At 48.6% G+C, this 17,271-nt stretch overlaps 2 protein-coding genes across 3 annotated transcripts in view; both read right to left on the bottom strand.

Moving 5' to 3' along the window:
• Tlcd5 (TLC domain containing 5) lies at nucleotides 1-5,799 on the bottom strand. Its single transcript, XM_042683016.1, has 3 exons — nucleotides 5,751-5,799; nucleotides 3,131-3,330; nucleotides 1-2,250 (listed from the first exon to the last, which is right to left on the bottom strand). The coding sequence occupies exons 2-3, from the start codon at nucleotides 3,327-3,329 to the stop codon at nucleotides 1,712-1,714; spliced, it is 738 nt and encodes a 245-aa protein (XP_042538950.1). The 5' UTR covers nucleotide 3,330; nucleotides 5,751-5,799; the 3' UTR covers nucleotides 1-1,711.
• A 5,880-nt stretch (nucleotides 5,800-11,679) lies between these two features.
• The window catches only part of Pou2f3 (POU class 2 homeobox 3), a 56,893-nt gene continuing 51,301 nt past the window's right edge, over nucleotides 11,680-17,271 (bottom strand). For both annotated transcript variants that reach the window (XM_042682890.1, XM_042682889.1), the window contains exons 11-13: nucleotides 14,728-14,794; nucleotides 13,366-13,501; nucleotides 11,680-11,870 (exon numbers count right to left, since the gene is read on the bottom strand). In XM_042682890.1, the coding sequence (XP_042538824.1) occupies nucleotides 11,831-11,870; nucleotides 13,366-13,501; nucleotides 14,728-14,794 (243 nt within the window). In that variant the 3' untranslated portion in view covers nucleotides 11,680-11,830. The remainder of the gene's footprint in view (nucleotides 11,871-13,365; nucleotides 13,502-14,727; nucleotides 14,795-17,271) is intronic.

The raw sequence follows: 17,271 nt of genomic DNA, 5'->3' as shown, positions 1-17,271 counted from the left end.
CACACAAAGTGAAAAGCAAAGAAAGCGCTAAAACAGGAATATAGTTGAAGTGCAACAGAAAGGGAGACAGGGTAAGATGAGGGAGGGAGGGAGGGAGGAAGGAAAGGATGAATTAGCCTCATCTCTCTGAGGCCAGTGTCAGCATTTAATGTCTTTGGTTTTTGTTTGCAATACCTACAGCCCAGCTGAAACATGAACTCCCATCTCAAGCCCAGTGGAATCCACATGGTAAATCCCTATGGAATTTAGTCATGGCCTCTCATGCCTAGGAGATTAATACACAAAAGCCCTGAGAACTGGCATAGTTTTCCTGGTCGGGCAGAACCTGTACAACAGGACTCGGTAAGTCTACCCGCACCTCATTCATCTTGCGTCAAAAGCACTAGTTCTATGGGTTTCGTGCACAAAAGAGTTGATGTAGCTGGCCTGTACTGCCATTCTTGGAAAAGCCTTGCTTACAGGGTTGGCCTGCGGCTGGTATCTGGGTAGGTATTACAGAAGGGTTCTCACCACTACTTACTCTAGTTCACTGAGCCTAAATGGTCTGCCCCAACAATATGGCTTATGCCGAACACATATATTGCTCTAGAGAATCGATGATTTTTGCTATGTGTCAGGAAGAACCTGTTCCCTCCCCACCTCTGCCAAAAAAAGCCTTACACTGAGACTTTATTGATGTTCCCTGGTAAGCAACATTTCTAACAGTCATAAGCTCATCCTGTATGAGCCAAATGGGAAAGGATTCTAGAAGCTGGTGCCTTACACTCTGCCCCATGGACTTTTCCCCTTTGGTGATTTTTCTTTCTTTCTTCTCACTGTCATAATTCAAAACTGTAAGATTATCTGCTGAGCCCTGAGTCCCCCTAGCAAACCATAGAGCCTGCAAATGGTCTTCGGGACCCTAGACTACAAGTGAGTATAGGGGAGATTCATTAGAAAGAAGACTAAAAGGAGCCAGGCATGGTGTAGCACACCTGTAATCCCAGCACCTAAGAGACTGAAACAGAATGATCATGAGTTTAAGACCAGCCTGGGCTCCATAGAAAGATGCTTGTCTCAAAACCAAATTTAAAAGGGGGACTCCTCTTTGGGAGCCCCCTCACCTAATGAAGTTTCTGCAGCTACTTTCCTTTCACTTTCAAATAAATTTACTGTTTACCTAAAAAACAAAAATAAAAGTTTTTTTAAGGTGGTAGACAACCTCCTACCAGTGCCAGATTCACCCCCATCCTTCTGTTCCTCTTTGTTCAAGCAGACCTGCTTTCGTGGAGCCTCTAGACGGAGCACTCTGATATCAAAGGCCTGCTTCCTCCAGAGCACACTCCTTTCATAACACGTAGGGTACACGAAAATTGCTCCACAGAAAGCAGAGATGAGTGTGTGTTAGAGGAGCGTCTTCTAAAGGAACAAGAGAGGGCACTCATCTTTTTCAAGTTCCTTTCGAAGCTGTCTGAATACCAAGGTTCCCAAGCAATAGAAAAGACCTAAGGTTGCCTTCTAGAACAACTTCCCTAACTTACTTTCCACACTGCAGAAAGTAGTGTGAATACTACATTTGCCTGGCTGGAACACTGATCAAAGTGATCAATAAACGTAGCCCTTTTTTTTTGTAAACCTAAGTGTGTTATAAGCATGGCTCCATCACAGTCCTGTGTGTGACCCAGTTTCCATGGCTGACTCAACCCCATCCATCCTGGGAATTAAGCCTCGGCTAATGCGTCTTGAGATGCCCATTGTGTTTTAGCTGCCGCTCCTCACTCCGCCTGCTTCTCCACGCATGGTACTTCTTGATGCTTTTCTTCCACGCAAAACGCCAGATGCTAAACATGAAACACCAGGACACGGCATACATGGCTACTCCACCAACCTTCACAAACCACTTGGGCGTGGGTGAGACCATTTCACAGAAAAGGAGGTGAGCCCCTACCCCAATCCTCACACCAGTAAACAGAGCCACGAAGAGGAAGTCCACCACGTCGCCTGTGAAACTGTGGTAGTGCCCTGTTTCACGGAGAAACCAACGCATCTGTAGCAAAGGGTTGGTGATTTCGCTGCCAAAGAGGACTGCGTTGACCTCGGTGCCCGACTCCCCCAGCACCAAGGCCATGATGATGCCCAGGATGCTCAGGGTGTGGTGAGCCAGCATCAGGGCACCCTCAGACCGGAAGTAGATGCACCAGCCCAGATCAAAGATGAAGTAGCCCAAGGTCAGACACAGCACGTGAACTTGGAGAGGTGTGTTGGGTGAGCCTGGGGGTGGGGGGAAACAGGAGCAAATTAAGTGCCTGGGAATGGCACCCCCTGCCCAGGGATCCTTACATCACTGACTTTCAAACCCATTAAACCTCCCAAGGCCAGAGAACAAAGCAGGCACAAGGTTCTTAATGATAACAGCCACATTGCCATGATTCACATCCACAGGTGAATTCACACAACCCAGTCTTCTGTCATAATTAGAAAGGATGAGGAAAAGCAAACAAAGAAGCAAACAAAGGAGTGAAGAAAGAACAAAGATCTCTCCAATGTATTATGTGATGAAGGAAAAATGGAAAGTTACCAAGAAAGTTTAATATGTACAATGCAGTTCTATTGGCATCTGTTTGGGGTAATAGAAGATATTGATATTGGCTCTATACTTCAAATTGAGCAAACTGTAACAAGCCATCTCAAATTTGGTTTACAAGTAGAATGACAAGCCAGGCCCTGGTAACTCTTTTCTGTAATCCTAGTTACTCAGGAGGTAGAGAGCTGAGGATTGAGCTTCAAAACCAGTTGGGGAAGACAAATTCCAGAGACTCTTATCACCAATTAATCAGCAAAAAGCCCAAAGCAGAGGTATGATTCAAGGTAGAATGCCAGCTTTGAGCAAAAAAGTTAGATGAAAGCTCAAGGCCCCAAGTTTGAGACCTATTTGAACCAGCATGCACACATACACATACACAGAGTAAAGTTCTAAAAAAGCAGAAACACAAGGTGCCATATATAATATCAGAGTAGAAACAAAGAGGGAAGATTACAATACAAATTAGAATGGGAGTTAGTCTTGAATATTATACAGCAATAATTTAAACATAAAAGTCCCATTCTTGCTCTATCCCCAAATGACAAATCTCTAATGTTCCCCACCTACCTGGGTGGGTAAAGGGCCAAGGGCCGTTAATGAAGCCAATATAAGCAGAGAGGCCTATGGAGAGGACTCCATGGGTGAAGGTCACAAGCCGGCAGCTCCACTCATAGCTTCGGTGCTTATTCAGGCAGCAGAAAGACGTATAGAGCAACAGCCAGCCGCACAGGCTGCCCAGCACCTGCAGACACAGAGCTAATGCCATCCTATGATGAAAAGACCAAAACCAGACAAACAAGAATGCACCCTAAGGCTGGGAAGGTGGCTTAGTGGTAGAGTGCTCACCTAGCATGCATGAAGCCCCGGGTTCAATTCCTCAGTACCACATACACAGAAAAAGCCGGAAGTGGCACTGTAGCTCAAGCGGTAGAGTGCTAGCCTTGAGCAAAAGAAGTTCAGGGACAGAGCCCAGGCCCTCAGTTCAAGCCCCAGGACTGAAAAAAAAAAAAAAAAAGAAAAGAAAGAAAGACTGTGCCCTAAGAGACAGCAGCAGCCGGCCTTCTGTATATGTCTGCATTTCTACTGTGGAACAGTTGGCACAGGGCCTTTAGGGAAACACGTCTTCCCTATCTACATAGAATCCTCAATCTCCGAGAACCCTCTATTTAAGTTCGTCCACATTTATCACTCCAGGATCCTTGGAGATAACATGTTGGCAACTGGCAAAGGCTGGCAAGTGGAAACTAGGAAGTACACTCCAAGTTGTGTACTCGGAGTAGGTTGTCCAACATCACACTACATAGAGATAATGAGCAAATGTCAGTTTTAATCAGCAAGGCCTGATTGTGGGCAACAATACACAGATAACAAAGCACAGGTATCTACTAACATCTTCACATTTCAAAACTCCCAACGCAAGCTGGGTGTGTGGTAGTGCCTGTCTATAATCCCAGCTAGCCTGCAGGCAGAGGCAGGAGGATCCTAAATTTAAGGCAGCCTGGGCAACTTTGTGAGGCTTAAGCAACCTCAAAATACTAAAGAGTTTGTAGCACCTACCTAGCCTGCAGGAGGCCCAGTTCCCAAACATCACCAAAAAAGAAGAAAGGAAAAAGAAAAAGCAAAGCTCTCATAACAACAACAACATTATTTTGGTTTTTACTAGAAGTCATGTGACATGGGTCAGATTAATGTGGTTTTCAGCTGAAACTAAATTCAGCTGATGTTTGGACTAGGGTCATTGTTGTATCAGTCAAAATCAAAACTTGAGGTCAACCTAAATATAGAACAAAAAAGTCCAGACAGCTCAGAGTAGGGGAGGAGGGAAGCCCTACTCCTATCCAGAAATCCAATTCAAATATTTACCAATGGGGAAACTGACGACTTTGGGGTATAAGAGGAGAATAAGGTTACAATACAAAAATATCTCCAAGGCAATTATTGAGTAAAAACGGAAACAAAGTTAAGTTATACTTTGTTTTTTTTGTTTTGTTTTGTTGTTTTTTTTTTTACTGTGGACATGTGGACAAAAGAAACAAAACAAAACACACCTAAAATTGAGTCACAAGTAGCCATAAAGAATTCAGGGTCCAACATTGGCCAAGATGTCATTCTTAATATTCATTAGCTCCTGTGTTGGAAGTACTGATTTTCAAAAGTCCCAAACACTTCAGACATCTGTCTCATCTCCGCAGGAATTTTCTGCATGGCTGCCCCTTCACTCGGCCCCCATTGGGAAAGATGAAATCGTATCTGTAGACCCACACACTTCAATACACAAGCCACTCCCAAGAATGCTATCTGAGAGGCCTTTACGAAGGTCAGGCTCTGCCCGGCTGGCCTCTGAAATCAGGTTTCCAGGACCTGAGTGCTCTCAGCCTGCTCAAATCACCTTTCACCGGAAAAGCTCTGGGTTTTTATTTTTGTCCCTCCCCAACACACACACACACAAACACACAAATACAGACACACACACAGACACACAAACAAGACACAGACACACAAACACACACAGACAACACACACAAACACACAGACAACACACAGACGCACACAAACACACAGACACACAAACACAAAAGCAGGAGGGGGAATGGGGGAGGTCCGGGTCCGACCCAGCTCTGGGGTAAACCTTGCACAAACTTCTAGGCCAAGCTGCCAAGAGAGCACCAGAGACGGCAGGGGCCCAGCGTGAAAGGGGGGCGCGGGCTGGCGCGGGCTGGCCGCGCAGGCCGGTCAGTGTTTTCGGGGTTCCCTGCATCTTAATCCCCCGCTCCACGCCGAGAACAGAGGCCCATTTAGCAGCCCCGCGGCGGACGCGGCGAGGTGACCTTGGGGACAGCGAGTCTGGAGGGCAGGGGAGGGTCACGGGGGAGGGGAGCTCGAGGTCCCGGATGGGTGGGGTGGGCCGGGCCTGGCCGGGCGCGGGGCGCGCGGAGCCCCCCCCCCCGCCAGCGCCCCTCCTCCGGGGAGGCCCCGGCGCCCGGCCCCCGGGCAGGGATCCCGCGCAGCGCGAACCCCGCGTGGCGCGGGGCCGGCCCCGAGAGGCCCCGGGGCGAGGAGGAGCCCCGCCCGCCCCGGGCCTGGCCGCCCGCCCGCCTCCGTCCCCCCGCCAGAGGCCCCGGGGCCGGCCCGGGCCCCGCTGCCCGCCGCCCGCCGCTGCCCACCCGGCCCCGGCGCGTGCCGTTACCTGGCGGAGCGCACGGGAAGCCTCCGGCCCCGCGGCGCCCACAGCCCGGGGCCGCGATCGCGGCGACAGGAAGCGGCGGAGGGGGGTGGGGGGGAGGACCGGGCTGTGACGGAGGCGGAGGGGGGGAGGAGGAGGGAGAGCCGGGGGTCTGGGGGCGCCTGCTGGCGGGGAGGACGGAGCGCACAGGCGCCGCAGGGCCCGGGAAGGCCCGCGAGCCGGGCCGAGGGTCCCCGGGCTCGGGGCGGGGCCGGTGACCCGGCGGGCACCCTGGGCCTGCGGGCTGCGGCCTTCCTGTGCGGCCGGCTGGCTAAGTCCCGACCTGCCGTCCTCCCCGGGTGGAGCGGCTTATCGCTGAGCCTTCCCAGCGCCCACTAAGTGCTCGCGCCCCCCTACTACGCGCGTTGCCAGTCCTCGTCCTCCCGCCTGATTGGGAGGGGGGACGCCAGCACCAAGAGGGAACAGCTCAGGGTGGGGAGTAAAGGTTAGCCTCCTATGAGCGCCATCTCCAACTGGGCGGTGAAGCCAAAGGCTTAAGAAGAACCCCTGCTTGGGTATGCCCACTGGGCAGTCAACTTTATATACATACATACATACATATATATATTTAACGTGTGTGTGTGTGTGTGTGTGTGTGTGTGCTGGTACCTGGGCTGCAATTCAGGGTCTGGGCATTGTCGCTGAGCTTTTTTTTGTTTGTTTGCTCAAGGCTTGAGCCACAGCTTCACTCCCAACTTTTTTTTGGTGGTTAATTGGAGGTAAGAAGTCTCACAGACTTCCTTGCCAAGGCTGGCTTTGAACTGCTCTCCTCCGATACCAGCCTCCTGAGTAGCTGGGATTATAGACATGAGCCACTGGTCCCCAGCCATCAACAGGATAGTGTAATCTCTGATGCTTCTTGATCATCTGTACTGCTTTCAAAACACCCCATGCAGTGTGTTTGTTTACCCAGAAATGGAAGGACCAAGGGTGAACAAATGCTCACTAGACACTATGTGGAAGATGAACTATACAACTTTGTGGGTAGGGATGGGAAAGAAAAATTGGATGAGAAATGTACTCTTGCTGGGTGCTGGTGGCTCACACTTGAAATCCTAGCTACTCAGGAGGCCGAGACCTAAGGATCCCGGTTCAAAGCCAGCCCAGGCAGGAAAGTCCATGAGACTCTTATCCCCAATTAAAAACTGGAAGTGGTACTGTGGCACAAAATGGTAGAGCGCTGGCCTTGAGTGAAAGAGCTCAGGAACAGTGCCTAGGCCCTGAGTTCAAGCCCCAGGACCAACAAAAAGAAGAAATGTACTCTGTACCTGACTTATGTAATTATAATCCCTCTGTACATAACCTTTATAATAACAATAAAAATTTAATAAGCCAGGTAATGGTGGCTCACACCTTTAATGAAGGGTCATGGTTCAAAGCTAGCCCAGGCAGAAAAGTCCGTGAAGCTCATCTCCAATAAATTACTCAGGAAAAGCCTGATATGGCACTGTGGCTCAAGAGATAGAACACTAGCTTTGAGCACAAAGAAGATCAGGGACAGTGCCCAGTCCCTGAGTTCAAGCCCCAGGACTGGCAAAAAATAAAATTAATAATATAAGAATAAACACCCTATGCAGACTTCACCTTGAATGTGTGAGTTAGTTGACTTGGTAGGTTGGGCGTGGGGGCTAGAAATCTGTATTTTAAAACCTGCCTGGGGTCTTTCAGATAACCTATTGCTCTCAAGTCTTAAGAGTATTCCTTAACAGGCACAGTGGCTCATGCCTATAATCCTAGCTATTCAGAGGCTGCAATCTGAGGATCACAGTTGGAAGCCAGACCTGGCAGAAAAGTCCTTGAGACTCTTATCTCCAATAAACTATTCAGAAAAAAGCCAGAAGTGGTACTGTGGCTCAAGGGGTTGACCACTAGCCTTGAGCACAAAGAGGATAAAGGACAGCACTCAGGCCCTGAGTTCAAGCCCCAGGACCAGCAGAAAAGAAAGAAAGAAAGAGGGGACGGGAGGAAAGAAGGAAGGAAAGGAAGGAAAGGAAAGGAAAGAAGGAAGGAAGGAAAGAAGGAAGGAAGGAAAGAAGGAAGGAAGGAAGGAAGGAAGGAAGGAAGGAAGGAAGGAAGGAAGGAAGGAAGGGCAAGTGAGCGTGCTGTTCCAGGGCCTGAACTACATCTGATACCCAGAGGAAGAGTCTTCGTAGGTAGCAAGAGGGATCCTGCCATGTGGCTGAGCAACTGGAGCTGATGAACCAGGAAAATCTACATCACTTGGGAGCTTGTGAGAAACATAGAATCTCAGTCCCTCACTCCAGTCCTGTGAAGGCACGATCTTCATGTTTGCTTAGTTTGTTATCTTGCTTTCTGAGACAACTTCTCACCATGTCACCAAGTTGGTCCTGAATTCACAATCCTCATGCTTCAACTTCCCCAGCACTGGGATTGCACATCACCAGCTGCCAGATCTGCATGTGAACGTGGACTTTTCCACCTTCATCACACATTACAGCCATTGGGAGAGCTCTGAGAATCCCAATTCCTCCCCTAAAGTCAATCTGACTCTACTCTCTGTGTAGGCCTCACTCACTGCCAATGCTCCCCATTGTTGTGCTTGTGTGCAACTGAAGTCAAGAACCTCTGCTCCCAGAGACTTCCCATGAACTCCTTGGAATGGTGGATTTTTATAGACTCCCACAGATAGGAACGGTGGATGGGTGTTCACTGACAGGTTGGGTTCTGCTCAGCAAATGTCCCTGGCAACAGGCAATGGGAACTAAGAGATCCTGAGCTTAGCCTAGGGGCAGGTTAGGGGCATGGACCGAGCAGGTGACTTTCAGCACTCACCTGAGCAGATGCACACCTGAGCAGGATGCCAAAGAGGGCGGATCTGTGGCAGGAAAGGGTTGGCTCTGGTCTCTATTAGTACACAGGAAGGGTGCACATGGGTATGGATGCCTAGGAGTCAGGGGAGGCTCGGCAGATCCACACCACTGACGGTCTCTCCTGCTGTCTCTTTGCTATATACGTAGCTCCCAAAAATTCTGTTCTTTCTTTGACTTGGGGTCTCATGCTGCCTACTCTGGCTCAGCCTCCTGAATAGCTGATGCTCTGGATATGTCCCATTGCACCCCGCTGACCCCTTGAACTAGAACTTTTTCTTGACAAGGGAAGCCCTACTGATAGGCCTCCTTCCACTTTGTGGCATGAGGGAGAACTTTTCATATGAACCACATTCAAGTTCCAGGATCAGCTGACTCTTCTGCCCAGGTTTCCCACAGGATGCTATTATTTGAAACAAATACTCAACCTTAGATTTTTTTCATCAGCTGTTATATGTAGGAACTTTATTTCCTATAGCTCAATGATAACTATTTATATTTTTAATTACCCATGACACCCCCCCAATAGCCTCCATGACCTTTAACCTCCTTGCTGAAGGTACCAATATATTCCAAAGCCAAATATATGTGGCGTGTGTGTGTGTGTGTGTGTGTGTGTGTGTCCTGGGGCTTGAACTCGGGGCCTGGACACTGTCCCTGAGTTTTTGTGCTTAGTGCTAGTGCCCTACCATTTGAGCCACAGCTCCACTTCTGGCTTGTTTTGGTGTTAATTGGAAACAAGAGCCTCATAGACTTTCCTGCTTATGCTTCTAACAGTGATCCACAGATCTCAGCCTCCTAAGTAGCTAGGGTGACAGGTGTGAACCACTGATGCCCAGCTTATATGTAGCTTTTAAATGCCCTTCTGCCTAAAACAGCTACTAATTTCCATTGAGAAAAACTAGTCCACCTGTAGGGTACCTGAAATAAGAGATAGCAGGGCGCTGGTGGCGCACGCCTGTCATCCTAGCTCCGCAGGAGGCTGAAATTTGAGGATCTTGGTTCAAAGCCACTGGGGCAGAAAAGTCTGTGAGACGCTTATCTCCAATAAACCACACAGAAAAAGCTGGAAGTGACACTGGCTGTGGCTCAAGTGGTAGAACACTAGCCTTGAGCACAAAAAGGCTCAGGAATAGATAGCGCCCAGGCTCTGAGTTCAAGACCCAGGACTGGCAAAGGAAAAAAGAAAGGAAGAAGGAAAGAAGGGAAGGAAGGAAGGAAGGAAGGAGGGAAGGGAAGAAGGAAGGAAGGAAGGAAGGAAGAAGGAAGGCAGGAAGGAAGGGAAGAAGGAAGGAAGGAAGGAAGGGAAGAAGGAAGGAAGGAAGGAAGGAAGAAGGAAGGCAGGAAGGAAGGGAAGAAGGAAGGAAGGAAGGAAGGAAGAAGGAAGGCAGGAAGGAAGGGAAGAAGGAAGGAAGGAAGGAAGGAAGGAAGGAAGGAAGGAAGGAAGGAAGGAAGGAAGGAAGGAAGGAAGGGAAGAAGGAAGGGGAAAAAAAAGAGGCCCTGGCCTTCACCTATTCAGCCTCTGATCTGATCTTAACCGGTTGCATTTCTCACTTACAAAATGAAGAAACAAATTTCTTGCCTACTCTGCCTTCAAGGTAATTTTGTGCCAAAGCATAGGAACGCTGAACTCTTCAGGGCTCTGCATTAACTTCTTAGCATCAATTGGGGCTAAGAGTGGGGTAACACAAAGTCATGTACCAACCGGAATAATTTTCCAGCCTTCACTTTGTTGCATGCACTCAAGTCCCTCCCTGCCTCATAAAGAAAAATAAAAAGCACAGCGCTGAAACTGAAGCCTTTTTGATCAGGAGTGGAATCATTCATCTCATCACAGAACAAACTGATTTAAGAATAGAGATTCCTTTGCATCTCAACCATTTCCTGCATATGTAGTCTTTTTTTAAAAAGTAGTCATTTTGGCTTCATGATATGGCTGGTTCTACACACTGGCCCACAAAGAATGAGATTTGAAGGATAATATTTCAAAAAAAGAAAAGAAAAAGAAAAAAGAGAAAGTCAGTAAAGTGGCCCAGCCCATGTGGAAACTCCGTGGAAGTAACTGACACTTTGGTTTTGTTTTCTTTTAATTCCTTTCTTTTCTTTTCTTTTTTTAAAAGAAGATAAAATATTACAGAGATGTCTTTAAAATTCACACCTGAGTTAAACTTTTTTTTTTTCCTGGAAAATTCCACGTTAAGGAGAAAAGAACATAATGTAAAACCTGGAAAGGACTATGTACAAGTATGTTGCTGGTGACATGGTTGTGAGCTTGCTCTTGAGTTCTTTCTTCTCTGCAGCCTAAAGAAGGACTAGAGAAGGAGAAATGCGGGAGGGAGGGAAGGAAGCACAGCTCTTGCACTTCGGGGTACCCTTGAATAAACAGAAGAGAACCACAGGGTGGAGCAAAGTGTCTGGGGGCCAGAGCAGATGGTGAAAAAGGAATTGAACCTGGAGGTTGCAAAAGGGGGAAAGATCTAGCTGGGCACCAGTAGTTTAGGTCTGTAATCCTAGCTACTCAAGAGGCTGAGATCTGAGAATCATGGTTCGAATTGAGCATGGGCAGGAAAATCTGAGATTCTTATCTCCAACTAACCAGAAAAAAAAAAAAGCAGAAAGTGGAACTGTAGCTCAAGTAAAAAAAACAGGCAAGAGTTCAAGCCCTAGTACCAGGGAGCCAGTTGTTTAAAAAAAAAAAAAAGGTGAAAGTAAAAATGTTGCTGAGCTCAGAAGACATCTAGGCTTCTGGGGAGATATCTGATCCTAATCTTTCCTCCAAGTTGGGGGTCAGCCTGGGATTGCGGCTACATTCAGAGTTAAAACTTTTATGTCTTCTTCTGGTAGTTTGGCACACCAGGCAAACCCTTTAGCTGAATTGGAGAAGAATGGCTAGAAGGCCTCTCTCTGCAACACAGGACTCCATGGAGACAGCTCCGTGGTAGAACGGTCTAGAATATTCAGAGCTAGAAGGTAGGACACAGGCCAGGAAAGTGAACGCGGTCAGTTCCCACGAGGGGGCCTCCTATCTTCAGAGCATCAGAAGCCAGCGCATGGCTCAGTCACAGTTTGGCTCTCCAGAGGCCTCTGCTCCTGGAAAAGGCAAGAGTGGGCTTTTCTTCCACTCCTTTGAAGGGAATCTGTCCAGATGTGGAAGGCACGACTCCCTTCCTCCCAGTGGGGCACACGGGCCAGGGGGCGTAGGGGAGCTGTATGGTCTCAGTGGAGGTAGGTGGGGTGGCTCCATCGGTACCAAGATCTGGAAGGAAGACAAGAAACAGGCCCGTTCCAAAGTTAAACATGTGATGGAGAAAGACTGGTAATAGGTATAGGCCGGCCCAGGCAAAGCATCCTGAAGACCCCCCCCATCCCAACCACCAAAAGCTGGGCATGGCAGTGTACATCTGTCATCCTGCTTACCCAAGACGTGTATTTAGGAGGACTGTAGTCCAGGCAAAAATCAGTTGAGATCCTATTTCAAAAATGACTAATGAAAAAAGTAGTGGGCGTGTGGCTCATGTGGTAAAATACCAAGCATAAGACTTTTGAGTTCAAATTCTTTATATACTCTATATCTACATATCCATACTATATATAGGTATATATGAGTTTTGATTATACATACACATATATACACATGTATATACACACATGTGTTTTGATCATGGCGATAGTTGCACAGTTTAGTAATTATAGGGAAAAACCCCACAAAACTCTACACTTTAAATTGGTGAATTTTGTGATACAAGAATTGTATTTTTCTGATAGTTCTAGGGTTTGGAACTCAGGACTTTGCCCTTGTCAGGTAACAACCCCAGCTCTTCTCTGCTCTAGTTACTTTTCGGGTAGGACCTTGCTCTTGGCTCTGGGGGAGGGGGCAGCCTCTAACTGTGATTCTCTTACCAATGCCTGCTGCGTAGCTGGGATTACAGACATGTGCTACCATGCCTGTCGACTTCTTGCTCTGCCACAATTGGCCAATCAAAGTTGTCTGCCTTGCTGAACTGACTGGATCAGGACAAGTGGCATCATCTCTTCCTAGATGTTCAGGTGGGGAGTCTATCACCCAACTTTCTTGGTTTTTTTGAGACAGGGTCTTTGGTATGTGAAGCCCACACTGGGCTGGAATAAGCTTGCTCCTGGCTCAGCCTCTCAAGTGCTGGGATTACAGGCACGCACCATCGTGCCCAGCTATCACCTAACTTTTTAAAACTCTGTTTTCTCCTACATCGAGGCAAATTCTCAAGGTGTCTTCTCTGAGAATGCTTTTAGGGTAGCTTCTTTGGCTCAATTGCTACAGCCTAGAAGGCTACTTTCCCGCTGCCACCCAGGCTGGAGAGGAACACAGCAATCACTACCACTTCCCTGTCTCCCTGTGTCCGCCACACCTGAGGCCTAGGGGTTTGTTTGTGCCTAAGTTCTAAGCACATGTCTGAACATCGAGAGAGGCAGGTTCCTGGCGTGGAGTGAAGCATTCCTAAGCCCGGCAAAGGACCTGGGCCTTCCTGATAGGGGTGATTGGAAATTTCCATCATCAAAGCAAAGATGGAAATTTTAGCTTTGTTGACATCTGCTCCTTGCCAGGACTTCTCAGGGCAGCTTCTCGTCCCCAAGTCCCCACTCTTGGGGGATACAGTGTGGCTCTCCACTCCCCTCTCCCTGCCACCCCACCCCCCTCTTCCTGTCTCATGACAAGGTCTCTGTCCCAAGGCACTGGCCCAGCCCGGGGACCTCTGTGCTCCCCCGCAGCTCACCCTGAGGAGTTAAAGCTGGAGGAGGAGTTCATCATTGCTTTGGAGTTATTTTGAGATGCAGTTGGGCTGCTGGCGTGGAGTCCTGAGCCAGGAGACGAAGGCCTGCTGTCGTTCCCAGGGGAACAGGATGACGTTACTGAGGACAAGGAGAGGCAAACACAAGAGGAAAATAATGCGGCCGAGTCCAGGGACCTCGTGACACAGCCCTGCCAACACTAGACTTCCGGCTGTAACCCCAAAGAGAGTTCACCCTCTCCTCTCCCTCACTGCCCCCCGCCCATCCGCCCACTGCCTACCAAGCTGGCCTCCATCTTCACCTGCCAGCCAGCCCCATGCTTTGTGCAGCCCCAGGTTTTCAAGAGCCGTGTGGCTGGTTTTGCCAGATGCAAAGAAGACAGATGCTAAACTCATCCTACTCTGGGACACACCCTGGGCTGGGTATTGGCAGCCCCAGAAGGAGAGGCAAGACAGGAGCAAGATTCCCAAGCTTAGAAAAGAAGAGGGGACAAAGAAAAGTATATCGGGGACAAGGGGACAAAGGGACGCTAAGGGCACAGTTAGAGACTGCCAGCGGCTGGCTCTGTGTTCTGACTGGCTGGAGGTCGCCCCAGAAGAGTGTGAACCAGGAGGGAGGAGGCTATTTAAGTCTCCGCTTGGTCCTGGGCTCTGATGGCTCATACTGGCTTGTTTCTTTCCCCTGACAGGTTTGGACTCAATTGAAAGTTCCTGTTTGGAGTCTTCCAAACAGCATTCCATGGGTGAGGTGACCTACATTTTATCATCCAAACTAAAACACTTTTTTTAAAAAAATGGAGAACATCTGGATAGCTATGTCAGCACCCAAGGCTGGCACAGATCACTCTTGTCTAGTGCTTCAAAATGCTACAGGGACTTTTGGGGAAAAAAAATTAAGAGTCCTGTAGGAATGATGTGGAGTTCTGCCTTCCTCGGGCTGCTGGTACACCTCATACTGGAATGTATTATGCCCTAGAGTGCTTAGGAGTACTGTGATTAAAACCAAACCAAACACACGTTTGTTTAAACTTTGCTTACCCAGCATTTCCCAGACTTCTTTGATCATGAAACCTTGTTTTCTCTAGCACAGATTTTTAATGTCCTTTGAAATCCATTTAGGGCATGCTTCTTTAGATACATTTTTTCAGTCCTGATACATTTCAGATACATTTCAGTCTTGATGTCTGTTATGTAAAAGAGTTTTGGTGCCGTCTAGCAATCTCAATTAATGAATTCACTATTGGTGGCACTGGAATTTGAACTCAGGGCCTCAGGTTTGGTAGGCAGGTAGGTGCTCTACCACTTGAATCATGCCTTTAGTCTCAGAAACCTCATTTTAAAGCTTACCTGTGCCTGGCATGGTGCTGTGGACAGGAGGGACAGAGAGGGGTCCCAGGGACCCTGAGGGAGAGACCTGAAAGGCAAGAGAAGGTTGTTACAAGTCTTCATTCTCTTTCCCTGCTCCAACCTCAGAGATCAGAACGGGACTTGAGCGGGGCACCAGTGGCACACGCCTGTAATTCCAGGCACTCAGCAGGCTGAGATCTGAGGATCATGGTTCGAAACCAGCCCGGGGAAGGAAAGTCTATGAGGCTCTTATCTCCAATAAACTACTCAGGAAAAGTCAGAAGTGGCGCTATGGCTCAAGCGGTAGAGCGATAGCCTTGAGCACAAAGAGGCCCAGGGACAGCACCCAGGCCCTGAGTTCAAGCGCCAGAACTGGGAAAAAAAAGGAGGGGGGTGGGAGACACTTGAGATGATTGTCACTGCCCATGTACACTGTCCTCCTCTCTCCCGCTGTTTCTATCCTTAGAACAGCCTAGAATGCTGTGGAATCAAAGAGAACAGACCAGGTCCCATCATTCACCATCTCTATGACTTTGAGCAAGTTACCCAACCCCACTGAAATTGGGTTTTCTCACCTGTAAAACAGCAGCAACACCTCCCTGATTATTTTCTTTTAATTAAGATTTAGTGAGCTAATGTCCATAAAGGTTCCAACCCAAAGGCTGGCAAAGAGCTTCAGCTTGTTAAATGTTAGTTCTCTTCTTCCCTGAAGGAAAAGCCAGGGGCTCATGGAGATAACTAAATGCTTTGTTAACTTTCCTTTCACCCTGAGATCTGTCTACTTGAACTCCCCTTACTCTTCTCATCTGGAAAGGGGCAGCTTGGAACGGTGTTTCCAAAGGTACAGACAGGCAGTTCTGCTCAGGGACCCGTGATTTAGTGTGTCTCCTCTCCTCCTTCTGCAACATCCCCTCTGAACAGGATGTAACATGTTCACATTTCTTAATTAATCAGCATTGGTTCTCGCTGCTTCCATGTACCTCTCCCCTGACAATGAGCCTACTCAGTAGGCCGGGGCCCTGGTGAAGGGTGGAGATGGGTGTGGGGAACAGTTAAAGAGAGTGGCGGAGTGGTGAGAGATGCTATCACTCGGCCTTTCTCCTTCCCTGCCTGCCTGCCACACCCAAGCAAAGTTGTTGTTTTCAAATAAATAATAAATGGATGGAGTCACAGTGACCAACTCTTTCCATTTCCTTCTGAGGACAGGTCATACCTATGGATGGAACCGCTGGGGGTCAGCACGAATTGCATTTATTCATGCTAGACAGACCACGGGCAGGAATTATGTGTGTGTGTGTGTGTGTGTGTGTGTGTGTGTGTGTGTGTACACGCGCGCGCATGTGCATGCACCAGGGAATGTGTCCCCAGCTCCAAGCATGCCATGAATATTTATGATAGCAATGATGAGTGATCAGCACCCTGCCTTCCAACTTAAAATGTCCAATGGCTCCTTGGAGCTTTGGGGGTCACAGAGCACCTGGGACACATCATGACCCAGCCTTCCTCAGCCTCTGTAATTTTGAGTCCCAAGCCCTTGGCTCCAGCCAGGCTGAAGTTCTTCACAAGGTTCCCCTCACAGCAGCAGAGTGTTCATAACTCCATGCTTCTCCTGGATTGTCCCTTCTGCTGCTCTGCTCCTCTTTCTAATTCCTAGTGTATTCCTCGAACAAATGATGGTCTCTGCCCTCCTGAGTCCCATTCTGAAGTCTTTGTCTTTTATCTCTGTTCCCATAACAAACACCCGTACAATGATTCTCCCGGCTACTTGGTTGCGGTAGGTGGCCTTTTCTGGCTCTTCCTTCACCATGTTTTTCCCGGATCCTCTTTCTTTGCTTCTTCCTTTCCAGTGCTGCCATCCCCAGGATTGAGATAGGACCTTCCCTCTTCATTTCCCCCATACAATGGAGCCTCTCCCCACCCAGGATCTCCATCGCCATCTGTGCACAGTGCCTTCTCCCCACATTCATGTCCCATCTCAGCCCCTCTCCTGGCCTCCACACCCATCATTCCATGCCTGTGGACAGCCTCCTGGCGTGAAGAGTCGGTCGTTCCTTCTGCCCACTCTCAAAGCTGCTCATCCCATTTGCTTTTTGCGTACAGGTGGTTACCGTCTACCCTGCTGTCCCAGCCCGCATGCTCAGTCTTCTTTCTCCCATGCTTTCCCTGTCCCCACCCAGCGCTTTCCATATTAACCAAGACCTTCCAGTTGTCTCTTGAGTTCATCCAATCCCCTCTTTCTCACCATATGAGTTTACTTCATCCTCATTGTTTTTAACTACCTTGGGGGCGGGGGGGCGGGGGAGACAATACTGGGGTTTCAACTCAGGGTCTTGTACTTGCTAGGCAGGTGCTCTATCAGTTGAACTATGTTCACAACCAGCCGTATTATTTTGCTACTGAATAACCGAAGAATCATGTAACCAAGCTGGGTGCTGGTAACTTGCACCTGTCATCCTAGCAACTCGGGAGGCTAAGATCTGAGGACTGAGGTTCGAAGCCAGCCCAGGAAGGCACATCGATCAGTGAGATTCTTATTTCCAATTA

This window comes from Dipodomys spectabilis, unplaced genomic scaffold (genome assembly GCF_019054845.1).
Source record: "Dipodomys spectabilis isolate Male_0828 unplaced genomic scaffold, ASM1905484v1 ptg000076l, whole genome shotgun sequence".
In the NCBI taxonomy this organism is placed as follows: Eukaryota; Metazoa; Chordata; class Mammalia; order Rodentia; family Heteromyidae; genus Dipodomys; species Dipodomys spectabilis.
Note: the sequence above shows the minus strand (reverse complement) of the source record. Positions and strands in the feature narration are given on the sequence as shown.